Source organism: Alexandromys fortis, unplaced genomic scaffold, assembly GCF_014885135.2.
Source record: "Alexandromys fortis isolate MF-2015 unplaced genomic scaffold, M_Fortis_MF-2015_v1.1 scaffold_143, whole genome shotgun sequence".
Lineage (NCBI taxonomy): Eukaryota > Metazoa > Chordata > Mammalia > Rodentia > Cricetidae > Alexandromys > Alexandromys fortis.
The window spans coordinates 463325-475056 of NW_026068044.1; the positions used below are offsets into that span (position 1 = coordinate 463325).

The 11732-nt window shown below is 47.1% G+C and overlaps 1 protein-coding gene across 2 annotated transcripts in view; it reads left to right on the plus strand.

Annotated features, from left to right (window-relative positions):
* Positions 1 to 3926, plus strand: part of LOC126516047 (myosin regulatory light chain 12B) — a 29629-nt gene extending 25703 nt beyond the window's left edge. Inside the window, exons 2-4 of one of the 2 annotated variants that reach the window (XM_050166188.1) lie at positions 4 to 202; positions 2295 to 2456; positions 3444 to 3926. In XM_050166188.1, coding sequence (XP_050022145.1) covers positions 19 to 202; positions 2295 to 2456; positions 3444 to 3616 — 519 coding nt within the window. In that variant the 5' untranslated portion in view covers positions 4 to 18 and the 3' untranslated portion in view covers positions 3617 to 3926. The remainder of the gene's footprint in view (positions 1 to 3; positions 203 to 2294; positions 2457 to 3443) is intronic. The other variant, XM_050166189.1, reaches the window with a different exon arrangement.
* Positions 3927 to 11732: the final 7806 nt, after the last annotated feature.

Below are 11732 nucleotides of genomic sequence, written 5' to 3' on the forward strand. Positions count from 1 at the left end.
CAGATTTAAACCACCACCATGTCGAGCAAAAAGGCCAAGACCAAGACCACCAAGAAGCGCCCTCAGCGCGCAACATCCAATGTGTTCGCCATGTTTGACCAGTCCCAGATCCAAGAGTTCAAAGAGGCCTTCAACATGATCGACCAGAACCGGGACGGCTTCATCGACAAGGAGGACCTGCATGACATGCTGGCTTCTCTAGGTAGCCTTTGTGCCTCTCCCTGGCGGGGATCCCTCTCTGGCTCATTCGTCTTGTGGCTCAATTCTCGGCCATTTGGCCTTTGAAAAGCTTTCAGGTGTGGGAGGGCCTTTTCAGGGCTGGGCCCAGCGAGGGGGAAATCAGCTCTAGAGGGGGAAACCTGGCAGATACTGTTCCTGTTAGCTAAGTGGATTGTGTCTGTGTGAGCCCGAAGGGGGGGGGTGTGGTGTGTGCGTGCGTATGTGCGTGCGTATGTGCGTGCGTGTGCGCGCGCGTGTGCGCACGCATGCTGGTGGCTGTGTGCAGTAGACCAGAAGGCACATTAACAAATGCAGCCAATAATCTTCTGTGGGTGGAGGACAGGCCATGAGCAAATGGACAAAGAGGAAGCACTTCATAACCAACAGTGGACCCCTGGGAAAGAGACTTCCACAGTAATGTTTTTTATAATTTAAAAAGAGAGGGAAGGAAGGAAGGAAGGAAGGAAGGAAGGAAGGAAGGAAGGAAGGAAGGAATTGAAATTGAATTTTTTTTTCTAAAGAAAGAAAGAAAGTGAATTTTTTTATTTTTTTTCCAAAAAAACATAGAGGTTAAAGGTGCATGCTGCTGAGCCTGGTGCCTTCTGTGTGAACCCCAGGATGGAGAGCCCTGGATCTTGGACATTGTCCTCTGTCCTCCACGTGTGCTCCACAGCGCTGGTACACACACATTTTATATGTACCATCAACAGACACAAACACACTCACCACGTGCGCGTGCCCTTTTTTTGGTTTGTTTTTGTTTTGTTTTTTGTTTGTTTTGGTTTTTTGAGACAGGTTTCTCTGTGTGGTTGTCCTGGAACTTGCTTTGTAGACCGGACCTCCTTTGCTTCCCTAGTGCTAGGATTAAAGGTGTATGCTACCACACCTGGCTACACACACATTTTTAAAAAGATCCATTTTCAATTCCTACTTCGCTCTGAGAACTCTCTTGAACCTCTGGGTTGCAGTCACCCCTGCCCTCCACTCCTGGAAGGCTGCCTGACAGTTGCTCTCCAAACAGGGAAGTGGGGTTGTTTTTGTGTTGTTGTTGTTTTTTGATTTTTCTGTTTTTCGAGACTGGGTTTCTCTGTAGCTTTTGCAGCCTGTCCTGGAACTCTCTCTGTAGATCAGGCTGGCCTCGAACTCACTTGCTCAGTGGCTCCTGTTGTGCAGATGAGCTAAGTGGGTGTAGTGAGGTGGATTTGCCATGCAGTGAAATAGCTGTCCATGGGTTTCTTAGATGTCCCCCCAAGTTCTAGACTGGACCGCCATCAGCTTCTAGTTTGGTATAGTTCTGAGATGCTAGATCTGAAGACCCAACCAACATGGTTCTTTTCACGTGTGTCAGCTTGCTGTCTGAGGGACCTTCAAGATACTGGCGTTAGCCGCCGTTTTCACAGGTGAAGACTAAAGGAGGTTGTGTGGGCCGGCTGGCACTAACCTCGATGTCTGGAGAGCTGGGTTTGAGTTCCCGTTCTTCCACCTTCTCCAGACCTCATAGCCAATTGGAGAACTGGTTTCAAGACCTTTCCTGTGGGGAGCTCTACAGCTGCTTCCCTCCCTGTCAGGTCTCTGGCCACTGTCCCGAGAGCTGTTCTCAGTAGGAACTGAGATCAGGATTCTCTTTACAAACAAGACGGTGAGCACCCCAGTTCAAGTCTGGCATGGTTGCTTATACGTTGTTTTTTTTTTTTTTTTTTTATTTTAAATAACTGGTATTAAAATAACAACCCCTGATGAACCAGTGTAGAATCAACAACATGTGATAGTGTGGTGTTCCCTGTCAAAACTTGAGACTTTTGGGGTTTTGTTTTTTAATGAAAAAGTGATGAAGAAGCTGGCAAGATGGCTCAGCACGGAAAGGTAAGGTGCTTATGTCCAAAGCCTGTAGGGTTTGGTCCCTGGAACCGTTGTGGAAAGAGAGAACCAACTCCTGAAAGTTGTCCTCAGGCCTCCACACATGGGACATGGGGCGCGAACACAGAGTAATGCTATTGACCCTCTTAACAGTATGGTTGGCAGCATAGGAGCAGCCAGGCGAGCCACATGACGTGGGTTTACGTGTCCTCTTACAGGCAAGAATCCCACCGACGCCTACCTGGATGCCATGATGAATGAGGCCCCGGGCCCCATCAATTTCACCATGTTCCTCACCATGTTTGGAGAGAAGTTGAATGGTACAGATCCCGAGGATGTCATCAGAAACGCCTTCGCCTGCTTTGATGAGGAAGCCACAGGTAAGTGCTGCTTGCATGTTTGTGGCCAGCCTCATTTTAGGGTCTATGGAGCACATTTTAGGACATGTTTTTAATGTGTAATTTTTTTAATTAAAAAGAAAATCCTGTTGTTTTAAACTAGGAATATACCAGAAATGGCCTTGTCACATACCTGTTGTGGGCCATGAAACTACAGCTTACCTTGTTCACCTCTGAATTTGACTTTGAACTTCCTAGAACAGCTGTAAGAATTTAGGGTCCATTATGTCGCCTTAGAGATGAAAACTGTTCAGAGACCCTGGTTTCTCTAGACGGCATAGTTCCTAGTGTGAGCATTTGAAGTGCTGTGTGTCTCTGCAGTTACTCAGGGTTTCTCTGTTTGTCTTCATTTTCCTGCCCTTTGGAGAAGCACGCTTTGACATGAAAGCCTTTCAGTCCCGTGTTTCTCCCTTCTTCCTTCAGCCTCCTCCCTTTCCTCTGCTTGCCCTCACATCTCCTGGAATCTCCCTCGCTCCTTCCTGACTTTTCTCCCTGAGCCATTGGTCTGGGTGACATTGTCTTTGTTCTGGGATCCACCTCTTATTATTGTTTGACTTTTTATTTCTATACTGTGGTTTTTAAAATGATTTATTTTTCTTTTTTGTGTATAAATATTGTGTGTGTGTGTGTGTGTGCGTGCATGCCTGGTGCCAGAAGAGGGCATAAGATCCCTTGAAACTGCAGTTACAGGTTAGATTCTGAACTGCTATGTGGATGCTGGAAATCATCCCAGGTTCTCTGAAAGCGGCCTGTGCTCTTAACCACAGAGCCATCTCTCTGCTTTGAAGCTTTTAACATAATTTAGTATTAATGAAGACTCCAAAGCGATTGGGTTGGGAAGCAGTGGTGCAGTTACGTGTGTTGTGGCTGAGTGTGTGATAGATGATGAGTTTGCGGAATCATGACACTGTACTTGGGTATCTGTCATGTACTTGGGTATCTGTGAGTCCGTCCCTTGCTGCCCTCCAGGCACCATCCAGGAGGACTACCTGAGGGAGCTGCTGACCACCATGGGTGACCGCTTCACAGATGAGGAGGTGGATGAGCTCTACAGGGAGGCCCCCATTGACAAGAAGGGCAATTTCAACTACATCGAGTTCACGCGCATCCTCAAGCACGGAGCAAAAGACAAAGACGACTGAAGAACTCCAGCGGGAGCTCCTGTCACGTGACCCGACTCACTTCCTTTTCAGCTCCTTCCCCCACCTGTAGGACCGTCTGCATGCCACTTAGTTCACAGCTTTGCCTCTTTTGTAATGTATTTATTTCAGACTCTTCTGTCATTTAGCGCTTGTATAATCAGACTGGAAATGGGGACAATGCTGTAAATTGTGTTGAAAATGCCATGCGAATAAAAATCAACAATGTGAAAGCCCAGGAAAATATATCCATAGTTCTGGTTTGCTGGATTTTTTACATTTTTATATAATAAAAATGTTATTTTGAAATAAAGATTATGCTGACTCAAATGGAGTATAAGACAAATGAGTGACAGTTGGGGGTAGCCCTTCCTTCAGGCCTCCCACCTTGTGAGGTGCAGACTGTGATTTCCACATCCCCGGGACAATCACGTTAGCATCTTCAAGGACTTTGCTTCTTCTAGGGGGACGTCTGCTAAATGCTAGACATAGAGTGGTGTCTTTCAGAGCAGAGTTTCCATTGCTGTGATGTCAGCGCATGTATCGTTCTGAGAAGTACTTCCTGTGTGCAGCATGCACCTCCGCTGTTCTCAGAGCGCCTCGCCCCAGTTTGGTGAGACAGGCTGTTACTGACTGCACTGGTTGCTGGGTGTTGAACCCAGGGCCCGGAGCATACTGTACCCCAGAGCCACACCCCCAGCCACTTGCCCTCTTTTGTAAGTTGGGGTTAGGGGTGAGGGCTAAGTGACCAACTCTTTGGTCACAGTTGGTGAGAGTCGCTAACTCCAGAGCTCACAGGTCTACAGAAAGCCAAAAGTGCTGACACATTTCCATTTCACTGAATTCGGAACTCAGTGGTCATTGTTGACATTTAAAACCATCTTGCAGCAAGACAATTGTTTGAAATTTTTCAAGAGGATTTGTCCCAGGGAGAAAACAAAAGACAAAAATATGCAGACTGGGGTGTGGCTTGGTGGGAGTCCCGTGCTCAGCGTATGCAAGGCCCTGTGTTCAAACCTCGGTGAAAAAAGTTAAAGATGAACATTACAAGCAATTATAGATGTGCTTCTGTAGACTTAGGGAAGGAGACAGAGGCAGGCGAAAAGTACTTAGAAGAGGAAGTTTGGTGACAGTGACACCTATTTCTCCTAAACGTTGTTCAAAATCAGCATGCACACCTCTTGCTGCCTGTGTCTTGTAACTCGGTGCAGCACCCTGGCCTGCTTTCTCCTGCTGTCCTTTTACATCTGAGCTCTTCCCTCATCCTTAAAATGAGACAATGTTCATTCAGCTCAGGAGCACGGACGGATAAGCCAAAGTAGGAATTACTGAAGTTACTACTACTCACTGATATAAGCCAAAGCGGAAATTACTGGTTACTTCTACTCCCTGACAGAAGCTGAGAAAAGCTGCGCTCCCCTCCAGAACCACGAGGAATCCCGAGCATTCCTGCGAGGCTCCTGTTAACATTTAGAATCTCAAAGTCACTAGGAAGTGTCACAAAACTAAGTGAATTGTCATGTAGGTAGAGCAAGGCAGAAGTAGACACCAAGCCATTTATCCAGTCAGTACCTGTTACCCAGCAAGCTCTTGTGTTGCTCACCAAAGGCCAAGACAGGAGAGACAAGGCTCGGGTTCCAGGCAGAGGCATGATGAATAACAGCTCATAAATACTGCGCGGTAGTGAAGAACACTGCATGGCAGAGTGTGGTCAGAAATGGTCCCTAGGAGCTATGGCCAAGTGGAAGTCTGCTCGATGGGGTCCCTGTGCAAAGCCCAGGATGAGACTGTCCGTTCAGGAAACAACTCCCAAGTCACGGCATGCAGTAACAAGAACATGATGGTGTCAACTCAAGGATGTCATCAATGATAGGGAATCCATGGCTTTAGTTTGGATGACCTAAATGAAAACTCACTGTAGCTGTGCATAGAATTGAGTGACAAGGAAGACCCAGGGGCAGCTAGGGAGCCATAGCTAGCATCCAGAGGAGATGCAACCACTTGGCTGGGCTAATGGGGGCGTGGCTGGCCTTGGTTCACTGACCTCCAGTCTGGCTGTGCCTTGTTATGATGTAAGTTCATTCCATCAGTCTGCTAAAAAGATCAGAAAGAATGCCGGGAGGTATTTTCAATGTTTAAGACAAAGCAAAATCACTATTAGATAAATAACCCTTGGTGTTGAATCCAACATCACCTCTGAGAACCATATTGATCCTATGGCCATTGGAATGTGTATGCATATAAACCTCTTAAATGGCATGGAGGGGCCTGAGGATGTAGCTCATTGGTAGAGTTCTTGCCTAGTATTTATTCATGAAGCCTCAAGTTCCATCTCTAACACTGTATACAAATACAAGTGTCAGCTCAAGCCTGTGATCCCAGCACTGGGGAGGTGAAGGCAGGAGAATCAAAAGTTCAAGGTCATCTTGGACGCTAGTGTTTGAGGCTTGCCTGGCCTACATGAGCCCCTGCCTCAATAAACAAAATGTACTGAGTATTTTCCGATTGTTACAGGAAAGGATAAAATCTGCCTTTAGGTGGAGACATGCCATTGCTTCCTGCCTTGGTTATTCCAGTTTACTGGAGAGATGATTAAGAACACTTGCTGTTAACAAGCGGTACTGGCACAGGCCTTTAATCCCAGCACTCAGGAGGCAGAGGCAGGTGTATTTTGTGAGTTTGAGGCCAGCCTGGTCTAAGAATGAGTTCCAGGGCAGGAACCCTGTCTCAAAAAAGCAAACAAAAGTATTTCTTGTAGAGGAATGGGGTCCCTGTACCCACGTCAGGCAGCTCATGACTGCCTGTAAATCCAAGTTCAGAGGATCTAATGCCCACTTTGGACTTCTGTGGGCATATATACAACACTCAGACACATGAATTAAGTCTCAAGAAGAAAAGAGTTAACCTAAAGTCAGACCTGGTGTCAAAGGCCTTTAATCCCAGCACTCAGGAGGCAGAGGCAGTAGGGTTACTTGAGTTCCCATCCAGCCTGGTCTACGTAGCCACTTCCAGACAAACCTGAGCTACACTGTGAGACTCTATCTCAAACAAACAATGGTTAATCCAGTTGGGCAGATCAATTCCTTGTCCAGGTGTCCAACCCTCAAAAGGCAGGCCCACCCTACACGATGCTAAAGGGGTAAGAGACTAGCCATCCCTTCCATGAGCCACCACTTGTCCTGAGTCCCTTCCCTCCATGCTGCTGGAAGCTGGTGTGAGGCTCTGTTGGGTCTGCCCACTTTTCGCCGTCCTGACTCTCAGAAAGGCGTAACCTTTCCTTTGTCTTCTCTTCTGTCTTTCTTTAGGATGCTGACCAGAGCCTTTGTGCTTTCCTGGGGCTTCCAGCTTCCTTACTCTTTCTCCAGCGCTCCCCTCTCTCTGCTGGGTGGCCGCTGGTCCACATTGTGGCTCATCTCCATGAAGCTTGACTCACATGCCATGGCTTCTGCTCCTCTTCTTCTCTGTCCTCTTCCAGGTAGCTGCCGGGGTTTACAGTGTTTCTCTTGGGAGTTTTATTTCAAACCCTTAAGCTCCCCTATGAGTCTGTTCTTTTTTTTAATATTTATTTATTTATTTATTGTGTATACAATATTCTGTCTGTGTGTATGCCTGCAGGCCAGAAGAGGGCACCAGACCTCATTACAGATGGTTGTGAGCCACCATGTAGTTGCTGGAAATTGAACTCAGGACCTTTGGAAGAGCAGGCAATGCTCTTAACCGCTGAGCCATCTCTCCAGCCCCGAGTCTGTTCTTAAATCATCTTACTAGTGGAACTTAGAACCCCAAGAAGGAACCCAGTTTCTCTGATGCCACTCTGCGGAGTGTGATACCCAACTGCCTCCAGGAGGGGCCCAGGAGAGTGGTGGTCCAAAATGGCACCGCTACTTTGTTATCCTTGAACAGAAGTTATAAAGGCCTTGGTCACGGCATTTTTTGTCTCCAGAACTCTAGGACATGGATAATGTAGGCATTGTTAGCTCATTTTATGGGTGAGAATATTGAACTACTGAAGTTACCTGGTTGGCTCAACTTTACTTGCTAGACAGAGTCGAGGTTCTAAGCTTTCTGACCAAACCATTAAGCCTGTAATTTCCTAATTAAATAATTGGTATCTCTAGCCCGATCGAGATGCTTTCCAGTTAGAAGGGAGCTAAAATTTCTCCCTGTTCTTTAAACCTCACTAGCATGACTTAGTTGTCTTAGTTGGGGTTTCTATTTTCATAAAGAAACACCATGACCAAAAAAAGCATCTTGGGGAGGAAAGGGTGTATCTCGCTCACAGCTCCACATAACAGTTCATCAAAAGCTGTGAGGACAGGAAGTCAAACGGCAGGATCCTGGAGGCAGAAGCTGCTGCAGAGGCCATGGAGGGGTGCTGCTCCCTGGCTTGCTCAGTCTGCTTTCTTATAGAACCCAGGACCCCCCCCCCCAGCCCAGGGATGGCACCACTCACTATGGGCTGGGCCTCCCCCATTGATCACTAATTAAGAAAACGCTCTACACAGATCTTCTGGAGGTGTTTTCTCAGCCGAGGTCCCTTCTCTCAGAAGACTCTAGTGGTGTATGATATTTGATCGCACTGTGAAACTCCAAGACTGTGTGAATAAAAATCAGCCTTGGACCAGTGACTGGTTGACAGGAATTAGCCATAGATGTGGCTAGAGAGACACACAGGAAGGAGTAGGGAGGGCCTTAGAGATGCCTGGTCATTTTGGTTTGGGATGGGTGGAGAGAAACTCTCTTCCTGGGTCTCTGGCCAAAAGGGAAGGTCAGCTGGCTGCTCGTTGGCTTCTGTGATCTAGCAGGTTTTCACCCCAGCATCTGACTCCTGAGTCTTTATTGGCAAATAGAACAACTTAGATGAAACCAACACCCTGGCTTGTATGAAGCGGACATAAAACTAGCCAGAACACTGGCAAGATTGCCCGTAGGACACGGGTGGAAATCTATCTGCAAGCCCCTACAGCCTCGCAGGAGACTCGAGACAGGTGTCTACCATCCAGTCTGAACGGGGCTGAGGCTTGGGAGGGGGCGGAGAGGTGCTGACAGGTTTTAGAAGGCTGCAGGGAGGAAATCTCCGGCAGACAAAAAGAACAAGAGCATATCTTGTTTTACAGATAATGCTCTCCCAGGGAGCAGCCTCTAGAGGAACAGATCACAGCCTGGGGCAGAAGCTGCTCTGGGCTCAGTGTGGTCTTTTGGCCTCTTTTCCTAGAATGCTCTTTGCGTGTTTTTCAGAGCAAACTTCAGCTCGCCTCTGCTTTTTCATGATTCAGACAGCATCCTGGGCAGTGAGGAATTTATTGCTACTGTGCGTGCTAACATAATCAATGTGTATCATACTGTCTAGACTGATAAATAATTCTATCAGTATGGTACCTTACAGGGGGTGGAGAAGGGGCTCAACAGTTAGGAGCACTTGTTCTCTTGCAGAAGACCCAGGTTTGGTTCCAGTACCTTGGCTTGTGATCAGCTGTGACTCTAATTCTAGGTGATACAACTCCCTCTTCAGACCCCCTTGAGCACCAGGCGAACAGACATGAAGACAAAACACCCATCCTCATAAGTAAAATAATGCTAAATTTAAAAAGCCAGTGTTATGCCTTACCACAGAAGCACAATCCTTGAAACATGAGCACCGGAAGTATTGGAAGACCTGGTGTGGAGAGAACCCCATGAGAGTGTAGCCGAGGGCACTGGTGGAGGATGTGAGAGTTTATCGCACGCTGTGGCTTCGGAGAAAGCGTACTTCACGTTGAAAAATGACGACAATCACAGGCTGCACACCTCCCCTTTGTGCTTAGTCTAAGTGGATCCAAGTTGTCAAGTTCAACAGCTTAGAGACAGTAACTGGAAGTGTCACTAGGTGGCGCTATTGTTCCTGGTACTGTAGAAACCCAAGGCTTAAGGAATCCATTGCTGCACCGTCTTCAAGAGCCTTGGCGGCAGAGTTCTTTAGAGAGAACAGGAAATTCATGCATCCATACATTCTAAACTTAGGGGCTAGTTTCTGGGATTCATTTTTTACAGATACCCATAGCAAGTCCCTCCTTCCCTCTCTCCCTTACTTCCAGCCAGCCATCATTAATTCACATATGAATATTTGTTGAGTGACTGGAAAGTTCCAGAATATCCAGCTCTGTCTGCTCGCTCTCTCTCTCTCTCTCTCTCTCTCTCTCTCTCTCTCTCTCTCTCTCTCTCTCTCTCTCCTCCCCTCCCTTCCCCTCCCCCCTCCCCTCCCCTCCCCTCCCCTCTCCTCTCCTCTTCTCTCTCTCCCCTTTGTGGGCTTGCATCAAATTCCTGGCTCACCCTATCCTCTGACCTTAACCTCCCCAGCAGCTGGGACTTAAGACACCACTTCTGTGGTCATGTGAGGTCTGAACAGGACTCTATTGCTATTTTCATGTCTGTTTTAGAGAGGGAAGACCAAGGCTGTAGCCAGCAGACGTGTATAAAATTTACTAAGACAACGCTAAGCTTCTGAGCCGGCTTCTTTCTGTTCCTATCCCTCCCCCATCTCCTGGAAATATCATCAGAATAATAGCAGGAAAGCAACACATGAATAAGAGTCTCGAAGTGCTCGCAAAGGGGCTGGAGATACTCTGTGGGATGTGCTTGAGTGGGTAGGTTTAAATATGGGAAATTGTTTTGACATGTCTTCAGGAAGTGCCCCTAATCCCTCCAGTCCTGCTTCTGCTGTCCTGGGTTCTCGGGGCACAGTACTTCCTTTCAGACCCCCCTTCCGAAGGAGGAGGAGAAAGTCTATTTCCTCCTGGACTCTGGAGGCTAGCACTGCAAAGTCCACGCGAATGCTTCCCTGCGTCCCCTTTTCTCAATGTCTTGGTGCAGACTGACTTAGGCTGTGCTGACTATACTTTCTCAAATTACCTTTTCCGTACTTTGCTTGCCCAGTTCTCACTAACCAAGTTTTGATTATATTCAGGTGTTAAAGGCAACGCAAAAACTGACCCTTCTCTCTGGAGTGGCATAGTGCCCACACTTTAGGGCTGGGATGTAGCTCACTGGTGAAGCACTAGGTCCTGGGTTCAATCACACACATACACACACTCACACGCGCATATACACATGCACATAAACACACATACATATACACACATATACATACATATACATTCATACACTTACATACACACATGCACACACATGTACACATATACATACATACACATGCATATGTATATACACATGCACATACACACATACACATGCACACGTATACATGCATACACATACATACACACATACACATGCCCACATATACATACATATACATTCATACACACATGCACACATATGCACACATATACATACACATACACACATACACATGCACACATATACATACACACATGCATATACACACACACACACTTTATTACACTACTACAGAGCAAAAGTGCTAGTCCCTTTGTTTATCAGCATGAAGGACAACTATTACCGAGCTAGGATGTATAACACCCCCCCCCCCAAAAGCTGCCAAAGCTGGTTTTTAAAAGCTGCTTGCTGGAGAATGACATTATTTCCTCTTGCGATCCCATTGCTGGCCTTCATGCTGGTCAGTTACCTCAGCAACACTGAGAACTCAAGCAGACATGTAACAAAGGAAAGCCCAACATCAAATCTCCATCACAGGCACAGTTTTTGAATTGTCTAAAAGGGGGAAATGATGTGGGAGTGTCATATATCAATCTGTTGATTTCATTGGTTAAGTAATAAACAAACTGCTTGGCCTCATAGGTTAAAACATAGATGGGTGGAGCAAACAGAACAGAATGCTGGGAGGAAGAGGAAGTGAGCTCAGACTCGACAGCTCTGCTCTCTGGAGAGACGCCATGCTCCCCTCTCCCCGGCAGACACGATAACTCTGCTCTCTGAGGTGGACACACGCGATGAAGCTCTGACCCAGGATGGACGTAGGCTAGAATCTTCCCGGTAAGCGCACCTCGCGGTGCTACATAGATTATTAGAAATGGGTTAAGAGGCTGAAACTAATGGGCCAAGCAGTGATTAAAAGAATACAGTGTCCATGTAATTATTTTGGGGCATAAGTTAGCAGGTGGCCGGGGTACTGGGGATGCAGCCCCGCCGCTCCTATTAC